The sequence below is a fragment of the Danio rerio genome, chromosome 4 (assembly GCF_049306965.1).
Source record: "Danio rerio strain Tuebingen ecotype United States chromosome 4, GRCz12tu, whole genome shotgun sequence".
NCBI lineage: Eukaryota > Metazoa > Chordata > Actinopteri > Cypriniformes > Danionidae > Danio > Danio rerio.
In genome coordinates, this window is record NC_133179.1 from 43,477,995 (window position 1) to 43,494,543 (window position 16,549).

The 16,549-nt window shown below is 38.7% G+C and overlaps 2 protein-coding genes and 4 non-coding genes across 7 annotated transcripts in view; 3 read left to right on the plus strand and 3 right to left on the minus strand.

Annotated features, from left to right (window-relative positions):
- LOC137491225 (uncharacterized) overlaps window positions 1-16,549 on the minus strand; it is a 482,468-nt gene that overhangs the window by 251,324 nt on the left and 214,595 nt on the right. The window lies entirely within an intron of this gene.
- LOC137490943 (uncharacterized) lies at window positions 1,770-8,628 on the plus strand. 2 transcript variants are annotated; one of them, XM_073948020.1, is made up of 3 exons: window positions 1,770-1,984; window positions 2,124-2,273; window positions 6,395-8,628. In XM_073948020.1, exons 2-3 carry the CDS (start codon window positions 2,189-2,191, stop codon window positions 6,961-6,963), a joined length of 654 nt encoding a protein of 217 aa, XP_073804121.1. In that variant the 5' UTR covers window positions 1,770-1,984; window positions 2,124-2,188; the 3' UTR covers window positions 6,964-8,628. The 2 variants fall into 2 exon arrangements, with proteins under 2 accessions (XP_073804121.1, XP_068076065.1); XM_068219964.2 differs by having other exon boundaries at window positions 1,770-1,810.
- trnav-aac (transfer RNA valine (anticodon AAC)) lies at window positions 11,914-11,986 on the plus strand. Its single transcript has one exon. It is a non-coding gene; the product is annotated as a tRNA-Val (tRNA).
- Window positions 12,092-12,164, plus strand: trnav-cac (transfer RNA valine (anticodon CAC)). The gene has a single exon. It is a non-coding gene; the product is annotated as a tRNA-Val (tRNA).
- Window positions 13,242-13,324, minus strand: trnal-cag (transfer RNA leucine (anticodon CAG)). Its single transcript has one exon. It is a non-coding gene; the product is annotated as a tRNA-Leu (tRNA).
- trnal-cag (transfer RNA leucine (anticodon CAG)) lies at window positions 15,121-15,203 on the minus strand. Its single transcript has one exon. It is a non-coding gene; the product is annotated as a tRNA-Leu (tRNA).

Sequence of the window (16,549 nt, forward strand, 5' to 3'; positions counted from 1 at the left end):
GTAACATACCTTATGTGTAAAACCTACAGTAATTGAGTAATTTGTTTATATTACTGTTGTTGTATTACTACATGAATGATTGAGTTGGTCAGTTGTGAACATTTGACATTATTGCAGCTAGTGCTTTTCCACACTTTCACCAGAAGAGGTCCTCATTGAGCTCTGATTTAGAAAGCTTTGAGTAACGGGCCTCTTTCCGATACAATTGAGTCGAGCGCTTCACTGGTTCAGAAAGCTTCATTTCACCATCACTAGTAAACACTTTACCAGCGGCAGGAACTGTGTTGAATAAATGCTCTCTTTAACCTAAAATGTCTTCTCTGTCATTGTCCACCCTGTCACAAATCCTTGCTTGACAGGGTGGACATATGAATTATTATTGACACTTTATTTATTTATTTAATATTTTATTGTTAATTAGGGAATGTTTTTATGTTATAACACTTATACACACACACACATATTGCACAAGTAGATGTGATACATGAGTGGACAAGACAAACCTTTTGGCAATATCTGTCTCAGTATTTATAAAGAATAATCTTTTAAAGTCCATATAATGGAGCTCACTGACTGTGTGAAATAATACAGCCCTAAGTATTTGTACATTTATGTGAACATCTGTAATCTAATTATTTACCTTATTCTGAAAAATAAAACAGGATTATTAAGGTGTTTAACTTGAGTTGCTTTCAACATTCCCTTCACTCCTCCAATGCAGTGTACAATACAAAGATTAACATTCATTAGCAAGTTTAGTTTCATTTTAAGGACAATAATTGTTTATTTTCCCATTAATTTGCATATTGATAAAAGCTGATTGATAACAGAAGAGGCAGCATAGTGGCTCAGTGGTTTGCAGTAAAAACAGAAGTAGAATTCTTGAAAACGTTTACAATCCTTTTACATGAACCCTTTAATATTTGTTGTTGTACCTGTTGTTCTTCAAATGTTGCTCCATATTTAGTTCACTAAATAAAGCCTTTGTCCACCGTTATGCCAATGTCCACCCTGTCATCTTGTTTTACAGTCATGTTCAAATTTTATTAAAATGAACAAATTATTTATAACCTCAGCAAAACATATTGTGTGATTTCTTAATTAATCAATAAGGGCCAGTTAATATTGTTGGAAAGTTTGATAAAAATATTTTAGATCTTGGGTTTTATTTTGAAAATAATGTGCAACGATTGTATATTTTACTGGGAAATCAATTGTCTATTATTTTATTATTACAAATAGATTTTTTCTATAATCTATTAAGTTGGGTTGGTAAAGGGACACATGACCTTTCTGAAAATACACATTTAATAATCACACTGCAATGAAGATATACTTTTACTACTGTTTTTCTGCTTGTAGATTATTTGTAAATAGTGCAGGAGCTTGACCAACATTCATTTCTTACAGTATATAGCCTATGAAGTTGTAGAAATAGGAAAGTAGATGTCATAATTTCAAGGATGAGATTTGGATATTAATAGTAATGTGTTTTAGACCTGCAAGTCATCATAAAGTGGATTAAATTTTTATTTTTTTTTTCAAAATTGTCTTAAAAAAGTTTAGATTAAAGGTTTGGTTAACTTCAAATACTGTTTATCTGTGCCTCTCTCGCTGTGTGTGTGTGTGTGATAGAGAGAGAGAGAGAGCAGATATAGTGGAAAGTGGAAAACGAGGGAGAAATGTATCAATAAGGCATGACTGCAACAGTAAGTGGCAAAAAAGCTAAACAAAAAAGACTTTTATTTTGGCGTGGTGTGTGATGTCATAAGGGTGCGCCGCTCCTGCGCTGGAATTCAACTGGAGAAAGGTTTGTGTTTAAAACTTTTACAGAAATACAAACGGATTGATTAAAGTTTCAGGATTTTCATCCAATGCTAAATTTTGAACCTGCTGTTGTCAATATTATTTAACCCTTTATACAACGTAGTACTATTTTACTCACAGTAATGAAGGTCTATTGTTTGAATAAGTTAACAGAAATGTGTGTAATACATATTTTAATGACCTTTTAATTAGCCTGATTTCTTTTTGTTAATTACTCTCATATAAAGAAACTGTTGAAGCAAGTGTTGAAGATAAATTATTTTGTTTCTGTTCATTGTTTTATTTATTTTAAACAGGATAAAGTGTCCAGACACAGAGAACAACTCCTGCTGAAGCGACTGATCTCCACACTGTTATAAAGATGGCGTTTATTAAAGAGGAGAGTGAAGATGTGAAGATTGAAGAAACATTCACAGTCAAACAGGAAGATTTGCAGGAACAAACAGGTTGATTTTCATTCTCAAACACCAACTCAGTCATTTGATCCTCATTCAGATATATTTTAATAATAAGAATACTAAATTAAATCCATCTTGCAGCCCTGAGTGTGCTGCCTAGTTCTCCTAAATGCACATAAGCACTCATTGAAAGACAGGAATCAGTTTCTTTTGTTACTTCTTCTCATGTCTTTTGTCATTATTTTAATGTATTATTAGTCTCCCATTTTCTTTACCTTCTTAAGGTTATTGCTTTTCTTGTTCTCCTACTGTTTGTAAAGTGTCCTTAAGCACTGGCACTATATAAAATAAATAAAAACAATAAACAAATAAAAAAGTTTAACTGAGCTGAGGATATTTGACTTACAGTATTCCCATAGAACAGCGGTGTCCAAACTACGGCCCGTGGGCCAATATTAATAGAATCTGGCAGCTAAACAAAAATAAACGTAATTCAATAAATAACCACCGGGTATCGCTATTACATGCCTTAAATTAGTCATTACTTCTTGTTATGAAATAAAACTAACCAACCAAACTGAAGGAAACATAATTGATAATCACATTTTGGCGAGCCATGGCGCACCAAGAAAAAGGAAAATCAACAGTCAGTGCAGGAAGTTTCAGTCACGTTGGGGCAAAGAATTTTTCTTCACAGAGGTCAGCGGGAAATGTATCTGTTTAATTTGCCAGGAATCAGTTGCAGTAATGAAGGAATATAATATTAAAAGACATTATGAAACAAAGCATCAGGCCTTCAGCTCTTACACTGGTGCCGAATGAGATCAGAAAGTAAAACAATTAGCAGCGTCCTATCAGCTCAACAACAGCAGTTTTTTTGTGCTATTAAAGTGCAAGAAAATTCTACATTGCACTGCAAAAAATGTTTTTTATTTATTTATTTATATTTTTTGTCTTATTTCAAGCCCAAATATCTAAAAAAAAAAATAAATAAAGGAGAATTTTCTAATTTGTTTTGAGAAATAATATGTCAATATTAAGTGAGTTTTTCCTTAAAACAAGCTAAAATAATCTGCCAATGGGGTAAGCAAAATAATCTTGTTTTTCCTTTTGACATAAGATTATTTTGCTCACCCCATTGGCAGATTAATTTGCTTGTTTTAAGGAAAAAATTACATATTAAGGAAAATATTAGCATTTTATTTCTCAAAACAAGACAATTTTTCAAAACAAGAGATTTTTTAGATATTTGGACTCAAAACAAGACAACATAACATCTAAGTAAGAAAAGCATTTTTTGCAGTGTGGCTAGTTATGAGGTAGCTCAGCTGATCGCACAGCACAGGTAACCCTTCACTGAAGGAGAATTTATAAAGGATGAGTGTTGCAACTGTAATTTGCCCAGAGAAGATTCAAGTTTTTTAAAAACTTAAGTTTTTCTAGAAAACAGTTGGACGACCAAATTTTTTAATAAAATATATATATATATAATATATATATATATATATATATATATATATTTTTTTTTATGCGTGTCTGTGTGATGTATGTAAAATTTGGCCCGGGACAACATTTTTTTTTGCATCTGGCCCTCGGCCCAAAAAGTTTGGACACCCCTGCCATAGAAGATATCTGCTATTACAGTGAGAGTGTTGGCTTAGTACTTTCCATTTGCATATGTCACATTGATCACAATTCCCCTTTTTTCGATCAACTTTATGGGTTTAAAGTTGTTTCTAGAAGTTGTTGCTAGTTCTCACAGATAGTATTTGAGTTAGAATTACATCATTATTATAATAATTACCAGGCCTATTTTAAACAGGGTTTCCGCTGGGTCTTAAAATGTCGTAAATTCCAAAATCTAAATTTCAGGCTTTAAAAAGTCCTAAATTTACTGAAATATTGTGTTGTAGGTCCTAAATCTTTTTAAACAAGTCTTCATTTTCCTTTGTTCATGTTTTGCTACCCAATCTGGCCAAAACCCATAAAATCACCAACAATCCATCTCAATAAAACTTTCCACTTTATATTCAAAAAGGTCATTTTAACTCCATTTATCATAATGGTTTAATTATTTACTAATGCACTATGCACTAATTTGAAATCTGCTGAATGAAATGGACTCTAAAGTAATTAATTATTATAAAACATTGTACAGTATTCTAAACTATATGATGTTGCTGTGGGACGACATGAGGGAAAAAAAAACTAATTATAGTGGAAAAATAACATTTAGCATTGCACTGACTTCAAGTGGCCAACAAACTAGTCTAAAAATGACTTTTGCTGATTAAGAAATGGATTACAGCATGCTGATGATATGCAAAAAATTGTTAACCCTGGGTCATTCTAACTCTGGGTCATTCTAAGGGTGCTTTCACACCTACACTTTTGTTTCGCAACGTATCTCGTTTGCCCAGTTAGCTCTGAGATTGCTTGAATGAGGTGGTCTCGGCTCGATTGAAACGAACCCTGGAGCGGTTCGATTGCAGTGAGAAAGCGATCCGATCCGAGCGCGGTTATATCACAGTGTTTTATGGATATGTAATAGGCTTACAGCTATATGAAGAGAGAGTTATGAATAGGGCGGGAAGTTTCGCGAGTCTCCGGATGCCCGCAAATGAGTGATGATCTCCCGGTAATCTTGCGTCTCCCTCCCGGTCCTCAAATAGGCATCGTCACGCACCCTTCTCACCTCTCCTCACTGCATCTCTCCTCAGACACGTCACGCGTGCGCACCCTGTTAATCACCACCAAACCACCACCTCTCCTGACAGCTTAGCGGGATGCTGCAAAATAAACCCTGACACTGACCAAGGAGAGTTTACTCGCACGTGACTTGTTTTAGCTCTTTTGGTCCGTTTAGAAACTATGCAGTGTGAAAGCGAACCGCTCCAAAAGCAAAGAGCAACAATGTAACATTTGTAATCTCTGTTTCGGGACAACTGAATCGATTCACAGGTGTGAAAGCACCCTAACTCTGGATAAACAGAATCCTGACCACCGTAAAACAGGAAGAAAAAGAAATTGTCTTTCTCGCCTCATTATGGATTTAGTTTCATCGGCTAGACACCGGCCTCACAGCTCCGTGAATGTCAGTACTGTCACTTATTGTTCTGCGATCGGTAAATGTAGCTTGTGTGAACGCTACTTGACTAAAATAATAGCTTTGCTACACAAAAGCTATTTAATTTAAAAAGTAGTGACATTACCATCACACCACTGAGAAATGTAGATAAGCTAGTAGCGTCACTACTTGCAGCGACGCTACTGCCCAACACTGTGTGGTGGCAATGCTTCTAATGTAGAAATATCTTCATTACTGATAGCCAAAGCTGTTTCTGTAACCAAAGAGGTCTCCAGTGTATAGAACTGCACAATAGGTGATTGGTGCTGATGAGCAGTACTTCACACGGTGTGTTTGACACCCCTCATATAGTAATCCAGGGCCGTAACACCCATCTGTACCTCGGGTACTCTGATTAGGTTTTGCATATAAATACTTGGGCTTGACACATTTGTTTCAGACTGTTATTTGCCTATTAAATTCTAAATGATGTAAATTCTAGAACATAATTTTTTAACTGTACCTTTAGAACCTTATAACAGCAATAAAAGCAGCATCGAAGCAGTCTCCTTTTAGTCATTCCACCTCTTCACGGAGACTGTCAGACTGATCTGGTGTATTAAAAAACTATTGTGGGTTCTGGAACTGAACAATAATGGTGTTCATGATGCTGGACATTCACTGGCACTAGATACTCATCAATTTAAGAGTAAATCTCCCTTCTTTGCCATCCTCTGATGCGTTTAGGTAAAAATTAAATTTTTGCTGTAGAACGCGCAATGCGGACATAAAGAACCTGACTGATATTCTACCGGAACCATGTCAGCAGAGTTCATGCATATCCATAAACTATAACTTCTATGTTAAGCGGTTTTGAAACAATTTACATTGTAAAAGCACTAGATAAATAAAGATTAATTAAATTGAATCTGCTTAAATGTGTACATGTTAATGGACCAAACACAATATGATCTGATTTATTTTACATTTACTGTGCATCAAAATTACAATGTGTGTAGCCAATGTTTCCAGTGTCTTTTCACTTTTCAGCTTTTGATGAGAGTTTTTAAGACTTTACAACAACTAGTGTTTTTTTTTTCAGACCTAATTGAAGAGAATGAGGAGAGTAAAGAGGAGGAACATCATGTCAAAATTGAGGAAAAAACTATTTTACAGACTGATGGTGTTTTGAAAAGGAGAGACAAGAATCATTTCACCTGCACTCAGTGTGGAAGGAGTTTTGGAAGAAAACACAATCTTAAGATTCACATGAGGATCCACACTGGAGAGAAACCATACACATGCAATCAGTGTGGGAAGAGTTTCAACCAATCATCAAACCTTTATAATCACATGATGATCCACACTGGAGAGAAACCATTCAAATGCACTCAATGTGGGAAAAGTTTTAACCGCTCATCAGACCTTCATCAACATATGAGGATTCACACTGGAGAGAAACCATACACATGCACTCAGTGTGGGAAGAGTTTTTACTGCTCATCACACCTTCATCAACACATGAGGATCCACACTGGAGAGAAACCATTCACATGCACTCAGTGTGGGAAGAGTTTCAGCCAATCATCAAACTTTAAGCAACACATGAGGATCCACAGTGAAGAGAAACCATTCGCATGCACTCAGTGTGGAAAGAGTTTCAACCAATAATCAAACCTTAATCGACACATGAGGATCCACACTGGAAAGAAACCATTCATGTCTAATCTTCTTGTTTAATCCCGCCCCTTTTCGCAGTGGCGTACAACAGAATTTTGCATACTCAATAGTGATGGGAAGCATAAGAGATGAGTTATTTAATAAATCAAATAGTCTTTGTTAATAGTTTTGTAACATATGATGCTGCCAGCATTAGACACTTAAACACTGTTTAATTGTTGTTTATTGTTTTATAAACATTGACTTGAGACTTGAGAATAGAACAGTGCATTTAAAAAAAAATAAAATTAAATAAGCTTTAAAACAACATTGTGTGGCTTTACTTGTTGGACTTGGCTTAAGGTTTGTGAGCATTTAAAAACACAATCTCTGAACTTTTGGTAGGCTGAGTCTGTTTCTTCTTTTGTCATTAGTTGTTGTCGCAGGATAAAAGATGCTAAATGAGTAAATGCAAATGCAAACTATCTTTATACAAATATTAGACCAATACATAAAGTCTGCATAGAAAAACATTATCAAACAAAAATGGGGTATAAAAGAACAAATTACAAATCACTTGTAATTGTAGAATTTAATTAATCTATCCCCTAGCTTAGTGTTTGTTTTCTGATAGCAAGCCAGCAAATAGACAAATCAATATATATACTAGATATAAACCACATATCCAGTAGAAAAAAGTAACAATAACTTAAAATAGAAATAAAAAGAAAATAGGACAGAACTTCTTTTATTTGTTAGAAAATGCTATTTAAGTTCACATTGTTTGATGATTTTATGAAAAGTTTAAAATATGATCATATGCTGCAACAAAAATTCAGTTTTACATAAATATTATTGACTGAGGTTCTCGTTGCAGTGTACAGGAGAACTACAGTTTAAGAATAGATATGCACATAATAGTGTAAGGATGGCCATATCTCTCCATAATATTAAAATCTGCAAACTGTTATGGAACTTCACGCGAGACAAGACCATGAGAATGGTCAGTCACTAAAACAATAAACTTTCTAATGTGAGAAGAAGATCAGCTAGAAAAGCAGTTGTTCAGGTTGTCTCGATCATGCATCCTGAGCCCCCCTCTTTGCCCTGGACTTTACCTTCTCCACCAGAGCAGCTCACTCACATTCCACACATAATGTTAAAATTCTTAATATGGTGTATCTTGTGGCTTTATATTCATGTTTGGTGTGATTTTAAATGTCTCTGTGTGATTGGTAAAGTGGTCTTAATTTCACTGTAATATTTTACAATCTCCTTTATATCAGTTAACTTGGGTTTTGACTTTGATAAGATCTTTGCCAGATGCTCCACTCCAGGCAAAATGGTCTTCGCATCAACTCATGACCAGGCAAGAGTCTTGGTGAAGCTTTTATTGTCTTGAATTTATGATGATTTGAGTATTTAGGCAAAGGGTGCAGAAGTGTCCGTGGGATCCTGTAGACAGGATACCCCATTGCAGGTTGTGAGTCTCAGAGCTCTGCATCAGGATTTATATGCTGCAATGAATTTCTACATGGTCAGGTATTCCTCTTTAACTCTTAAATGTATCTTTGAGTAATTGATGTTGTACAATCTTGATTGGCTTATTTTGTTTAATTATGTGAACTGCAATGGAAAATCTTTTCCTGACAAATAAATGTAAAATTCTTGTTTAACTCTAATATCTCCTGAAATCATTTAAATGTTGTAGATTGTTTAGGCTGACGTTTCCGCAGCCTACAACCAGGATTAGTCATCTATTTAGGCACAATGATTGTAGCATGGGAACAGCATTAGAGACTTGTTGATTTCTGACAATCACTGATGATATAATCTAGGGGTATGATATCATGTAGGGGCTAAATCAAACTTTCTTTAAGTATAAGCAAGCATGGGGCGGCCTATTATTACTTAAAGGAAATTAGCATATCTGCTAAGAATCGGAACTGGAGAAGATGTGTCCGTGAGCAGATGAAACTGGCCAGCATACTGACTCTAAGCGACTTTGAGTAAACGATGAAACATTAATGGAATATAAGGATTTATTAGGTTAATCAATCTAAATTAGACCTTATCACAACCTATAAGGTAATCAGCTTGAATTAGATTAATCTAAATCTAAAATTATTATAAATTGGAGTCAGATTAAAATTCAGAGCTAGAAACAAATTAAAATAAATTATAACGAACAAAAATATTTCTTTTCACATGTGCTAAAAGGCTTCAACGCATTTAACCTTCACCCATGCTGTTAGCTCCGTCATGGGACTAATAGATGGACCCTCACATGTGTGTGTATTTATATAGTTTATAACCATAACAGTTCTACAGTTTCTTCTATTTTACTTGTTGATTTCTATTTTATTTAAATAGTGTATTTATTTTGTTAAAGAGCCCATATTATGGTTTTTTGAAAATGCCCTTCCATGTAGTGTAACACAGCTCTACATGAAGTGAAATATGCAGCTAATGTTTAAATCTGTAAGTGTACAGTGTTTAAAACTGTTGATTCATCTATAAAAGAGTCGACTCATAGTGCTTCAAATGAGTCGTCTTGATAACGAGTCATTAGGTGTTTCGTGATGACGTATCTACGAAACACAAGTAGTTGCGTGCGCAAACCCGGGAGATTTGAAACCTGCGGCCTCACCCACTAACACAGAAAAAAGCCACACACACACGCGCGCACGCCGGTCGAATGTGATGTCACACTGTGCAGATGGATATTATTGAGTCTCTACCCAAAGATGAAACCTCAGCATTAGCCCAGCCTTAAGCAGTTTGAGTGCTTCTGGAAACTACATGCTTTAGACTGGGTGTATATTACATGCTTAATATTCAATTTTTAGACTGTGTGTGTGTGTGTGTAGGCTTATTATTATTTAAAATAAAATTTTAAAATAAAATTGATTATATTATGTACAAAATATTATTCTTTATAATTATATCCAGTTCCCCTAAAACTTTGCTTAAATACCATATACATTTATTAAATAAATAAAACCAAAAAGTAAATAACTGTTTGGTCTGACAAGTTTTCAGGACATATCAAATTTCAGCACAACACTAACTAACTAGTCTCACTCACACACACACACACACACACACACACACACACACACACACACACACACACACACACACACACTTGTACACACTCTCACTAACACACTCACTCTTGTACATGCTCTCTCTCACACACACCTACATTCTATCTCAATTCAATTCAGAAATACTTTTTTTAGCATGACTGTAAATGATACAATGTTGCCAACACAAACACATAGACATCTCACAGATACATGTACAAGCTCTCATTCACAAAGATAAGCCCTCCCTCTCACACACACACACACTTTTACATGCTTTCACATAAACATGTACTGGCTCTCTCTCTTACACACACTACTACATGCTGTCTTTCACTCACACACACACACACACACACAAACAAATGTGCATTTGATACTTATATAATTTTACGTGCTCATTAGGCTAATGATAGGTGGTTGCATTGTAATTATTTGGTCATAAAGGTATTAATTGTTTTAAATAGTTTTTCAGCTAATAATGTTTGTGATGTCATACATGCTACAAAAGGCTTTTAAAGCTGACAAGACGTGGAGCAACCATGACCAGAGCGTTACAGAGAGAAGGTGTCTCTCAAAATGCAGTGGCCCAGCTCGCTGCAATTGCAGAGCTGTACTTTGCTAACAGGGAGCAATTTAACAGAATCAGCTTCACACCAGGAAAATGAACAGAGTTCGCTCAAAAGTGTAGAGACCTCATTTTTGGAGATTTTTGCATAAAGGTTGTATCAATGAAAAGGAAGGGTTCTTTTGTATGTTTCTTTGTTCAATAATGCTCCGGTTTACTGTTGGTAAAATGTAGAAGCAAAAACCTACAGCACAATAAGCTTAGCTTATAATTCCAAAAAAATAATAATATTGAAATCAGATGCAAAAACCTTTAAATTCCGACTAAATTCATTAATTTTCTTTTCAGCTTAGTCCCTTTATTAGTCTGGAGTTGCTACAATGGAATAACCCAAGAGCTTATCCAGCACCATCCATGTTTTACACAACAGATGCCCTTCCAGCTGCAATGCATCACTGGGAAACATCCAAACACACACACATATATATATTTGAGCCTACTCAATTTACCTGTACCAAATGTCTTTGGATTTGTGGAGGAAACCAGAGCACCCAGAGGACACCCACACAAACACAGGGAGAACATGCAAACTCCACACAGAAATGCCACCTGACCTAGCTGAGGCTCGAACCAACAAATTTCTTACTGTGAGGCGAACGTTCTACCCTCAGCGCCACCACATTGCCGGCAATTTAATTGTTATTCTAAAATTAGTGTTTTTTTCAGCCTACTGTTTGAAAGATAATGAAAAAATATTTGCCACAAAAATAGTTAAATTGCAGAGCTGAGACTTAAAATATATATACATTTTCGGAAAAAATGTGTATGGTGGCTGCATGATGGTGCAGTGGGTAGCATGTTTGCCTCACAGCAAGAAGGTCACTAGTTCGAGCCTAAGCTGGGTCAGTTGGTGTTTCTGTGTGGAGTTTGCATGTTCTCCCCATGTTCGTGTGGGTTTCCTCTGGGTGCTCTGGTTTCCCTGACAAATCCAAAAACATGTGATCAAGACGGCGGAAGGGCCACAGCACTTTAGAGTCATGCACACCAATCAGGTAAAAACCTGTCGACTATGCATGAGCTCAGAAAATGTGATGAAGGAACGCCCAGAATTCAGGTGCTTCAAATGTGACGAAAGGGGACATTTCGCAAGGACCTGTACAGCTGTGTCGGGCCCGGATTGTAAATTGGCCCTAATACCTGCAGGGAGCTTGTCACGCTGAGTTGGCTTTGTCCGCTCGATTGACCAACGCGTACGCCTTGTTTTATCCTTGCAGGCCTAACTTCGCTGGTGAAAGCACTTGTGGGGTTTCTGTAGTGTAGTGGTCATCACGCTCGCCTAACACGCGAAAGGTCCTCGGTTCGAAACCGAGCAGAAACAGTGCTCTTCTTTTGGCGAGAAAATAATAGCATCCACTGCCCGCACCAGCAATGATCGTCGACAGGCACCCAATCAAAAAGGGTTATCAGCTCGATTTGCCTGAAGGTTTCCGTAGTGTAGTGGTTATCACGTTCGCCTCACACGCGAAAGGTCCCCAGTTCGAAACTGGGCGGAAACAACCTCTGGCTTTTATGACAATTGTCAAATCAGGCTTCTGTTGAGTACTGAGGTTCACTGAAAACATTCTTTCTGCAGAGCGGTGTGAGGCTAGAAGTTTGAATTCAGCTCAGTGTTTACCGCCCCTCGCGGTGTCGCAAACTTGCGTAGAATCTGATTTCTTTTAGCTTTGTGTTGTGCATGAGCAGGTGGCCAGTGCGTTTGCTGGCCCTTCACGGTGCAGACCGTACAAGACAGCTCTATAAAAAAAGACTATAAATACTTGAAGCAGCACTGGCCTATTGGTTTCCGTAGTGTAGTGTTTATCATGTTTGCATTACACGCTAAAGGTCTCCTGTTCGAAACTGGGCGGAAGCATACAATTAGCGGACACTTTTGTCCAAAGCGACATACAATAGTGGAGGTATTCAACAAGACGAGGCAATGCATACGAAAAAGGGCTATTTATTCCAAGTAATTTGTTTTGTGCTCAGAGAATTTAGTGCTGGAGTAGGAGTTTCGTTTTCTTTAGGGAGAGGGAAATTCACCGGGGTTCGGGTGTACTCTGAAGAGATGGGTGTTAGCTGTCGTTTGAAGGACACCGGTGTATCCGTAATCCGAGTGGGAATGGGAAGGTGATTCCACCAGCGTAGAACATTGAATGAAAACATTGTGGAAAGTGACTTTCCGTCTCTCTGCGCTGGCACCACAAGACAGTGCTCTCACCCTAACCGGAGGCTCCTGTGGTTATCACGATGGCTTTACAAGCAGAGGGTCTCCTGTTAGCCACTGGGCGGAAACATTCAGATTTGCTTTTACGCACATTCTCAATTGGCTCTCTGCTCACTGGATGATCCACGATACAAGGGCATGGATCTGTCAAATGTCATGACTTGACGTTGTACGAGGATTTGACGAAAAAAATGCCCTGCAAACCTTAAAAAGCAACACCATCCCAGGACAATTCTTTTGATCCCCTTTCAGTGCACTTGCATTAAAGCCCGCGTGATGCGGCACTTTGTCAGTGCTACTGTATCATTCGGACATTGGGGCAGAGAGTTAAAGAATTCTGCCTGAGCGCACTGCCGCAGGCTCGGTTTGTCAGAAGTGGGATTCGAACCCACGCCTCCAGGGGAGACTGCGACCTGAACGCAGCGCCTTAGACCGCTCGGCCATCCTGACATGCAAGCTTGGCAGGAGCTGTCTCCTGGGAGCCACACCGCAGTACCGTGACATGGAATCTGGTGCTTCACAGCTTGCCCAGCTCCGGCTGTCCAGCTCATTGGCGCTGCAGGCAGCTAATCTGTGCTCGCCTCCTGGGGCTGCGCCTAGTTTCAATAGCCAACACTTGACAGCTGTCATTGCTTACGGCCACACCACCCTGAGGGGGCTATAGAGCAAACAGGAAGTGAGTTGGCAGCAGTAAGGAGAGAAAGGCTCTCCCCATTTTGTTTGTCTACCTTTTTGTTTATTGACCTTGAGTGTTTTTGTTTGTTTGTTTTCTTTTTGTCTTTAAAAACCACCTAACAGCAGCATTTTGCTGACTGAAGGGTGGTTATGTAGTGTGTTTTATTTTTAATCATGGACAGAATCCCCGGCAACGACATGGAAATGGAGGGACTTGCAAGAAAGGATAAAGAAAATGGGCTGGATAATAGACGGAGAGGTAAAGAAAATGGACTTGACAACAGACAAAGAGATAAATAAAATGAAGAGCCCGGCCAACGAAGAGGTGAGAAAGGTAAGGATAAGCAAGAGGTACAAAGAAGAGTATGCACAAAGGAAGCAACAGTAACTGTAGAAGTAGAAAATGTAAAAGATGCAAGAAGATTTGATATAACCAAAGCAGTCACGGAGCTGATTGGAGAAGGAAGAATGCTGGCGGTGAGACCCAAACAAACAAAGGGAGTATGAAGTAACAATGGAGACTGAAGATGACACCGAAATTTTAATAGACAATGGATTGACAATTAAAGGAGTGAAATCTGAAGTACGGAGGTTACAAAACAGAGACTATGTTGTTTCGTTCAAGCATCTGCCTGTTTACCTAGCAAATGAAGAAATTTTAAGCAAGCTAGAGAGACGGGGAGTTTTCCCCATATCTAAAATTAAAAGAAGATTGTATCCTGGCACAAACATAGAAGATGGAACAAGGTTTGTAAAAAACAGATTTCCGGAAGAGATGGTCTCCTTACCATACAGTACCAAAATCGAGACGGCGGAAGCGCCACAGCACTTTAGAGTCATGCACACCAATCAGGTAAAAACCTGTCGACTATGCATGAGCTCAGAAAATGTGATGAAGGAACGCCCAGAATTCAGGTGCTTCAAATGTGACGAAAGGGGACATTTCGCAAGGACCTGTGAGGCCAGAAGTTTGAATTCAGCTCAGTGTTTACCGCCCCTCGCGGTGTCGCAAACTTGCGTAGAATCTGATTTCTTTTAGCTTTGTGTTGTGCATGAGCAGGTGGCCAGTGCGTTTGCTGGCCCTTCACGGTGCAGACCGTACAAGACAGCTCTATAAAAAAAGACTATAAATACTTGAAGCAGCACTGGCCTATTGGTTTCCGTAGTGTAGTGTTTATCATGTTTGCATTACACGCTAAAGGTCTCCTGTTCGAAACTGGGCGGAAGCATACAATTAGCGGACACTTTTGTCCAAAGCGACATACAATAGTGCAGGTATTCAACAAGACGAGGCAATGCTCAATTGGCTCTCTGCTCACTGGATGATCCACGATACAAGGGCATGGATCTGTCAAATGTCATGACTTGACGTTGTACGAGGATTTGACGAAAAAAATGCCCTGCAAACCTTAAAAAGCAACACCATCCCAGGACAATTCTTTTGATCCCCTTTCAGTGCACTTGCATTAAAGCCCGCGTGATGCGGCACTTTGTCAGTGCTACTGTATCATTCGGACATGGGGGCAGAGAGTTAAAGAATTCTGCCTGAGCGCACTGCCGCAGGCTCGGTTTGTCAGAAGTGGGATTCGAACCCACGCCTCCAGGGGAGACTGCGACCTGAACGCAGCGCCTTAGACCGCTCGGCCATCCTGACATGCAAGCTTGGCAGGAGCTGTCTCCTGGGAGCCACACCGCAGTACCGTGACATGGAATCTGGTGCTTCACAGCTTGCCCAGCTCCGGCTGTCCAGCTCATTGGCGCTGCAGGCAGCTAATCTGTGCTCGCCTCCTGGGGCTGCGCCTAGTTTCAATAGCCAACACTTGACAGCTGTCATTGCTTACGGCCACACCACCCTGAGGGGGCTATAGAGCAAACAGGAAGTGAGTTGGCAGCAGTAAGGAGAGAAAGGCTCTCCCCATTTTGTTTGTCTACCTTTTTGTTTATTGACCTTGAGTGTTTTTGTTTGTTTGTTTTCTTTTTGTCTTTAAAAACCACCTAACAGCAGCATTTTGCTGACTGAAGGGTGGTTATGTAGTGTGTTTTATTTTTAATCATGGACAGAATCCCCGGCAACGACATGGAAATGGAGGGACTTGCAAGAAAGGATAAAGAAAATGGGCTGGATAATAGACGGAGAGGTAAAGAAAATGGACTTGACAACAGACAAAGAGATAAATAAAATGAAGAGCCCGGCCAACGAAGAGGTGAGAAAGGTAAGGATAAGCAAGAGGTACAAAGAAGAGTATGCACAAAGGAAGCAACAGTAACTGTAGAAGTAGAAAATGTAAAAGATGCAAGAAGATTTGATATAACCAAAGCAGTCACGGAGCTGATTGGAGAAGGAAGAATGCTGGCGGTGAGACCCAAACAAACAAAGGGAGTATGAAGTAACAATGGAGACTGAAGATGACACCGAAATTTTAATAGACAATGGATTGACAATTAAAGGAGTGAAATCTGAAGTACGGAGGTTACAAAACAGAGACTATGTTGTTTCGTTCAAGCATCTGCCTGTTTACCTAGCAAATGAAGAAATTTTAAGCAAGCTAGAGAGACGGGGAGTTTTCCCCATATCTAAAATTAAAAGAAGATTGTATCCTGGCACAAACATAGAAGATGGAACAAGGTTTGTAAAAAACAGATTTCCGGAAGAGATGGTCTCCTTACCATACAGTACCAAAATCGAGACGGCGGAAGCGCCACAGCACTTTAGAGTCATGCACACCAATCAGGTAAAAACCTGTCGACTATGCATGAGCTCAGAAAATGTGATGAAGGAACGCCCAGAATTCAGGTGCTTCAAATGTGACGAAAGGGGACATTTCGCAAGGACCTGTGAGGCCAGAAGTTTGAATTCAGCTCAGTGTTTACCGCCCCTCGCGGTGTCGCAAACTTGCGTAGAATCTGATTTCTTTTAGCTTTGTGTTGTGCATGAGCAGGTGGCCAGTGCGTTTGCTGGCCCTTCACGGTGCAGACCGTACAAGACAGCTCTATAAAAAA

Excerpts from the sequence above, each read along its gene's own strand:
- LOC137490943 (XM_073948020.1), top strand. The coding sequence starts at position 2,189 with ATGGCGTTTATTAAAGAGGAGAGTGAAGATGTGAAGATTGAAGAAACA. Across the intron at positions 2,274-6,394 it reads AGATTTGCAGGAACAAACAG|ACCTAATTGAAGAGAATGAG; the intron begins GTTGATTTTCAT and ends TTTTTTTTTCAG.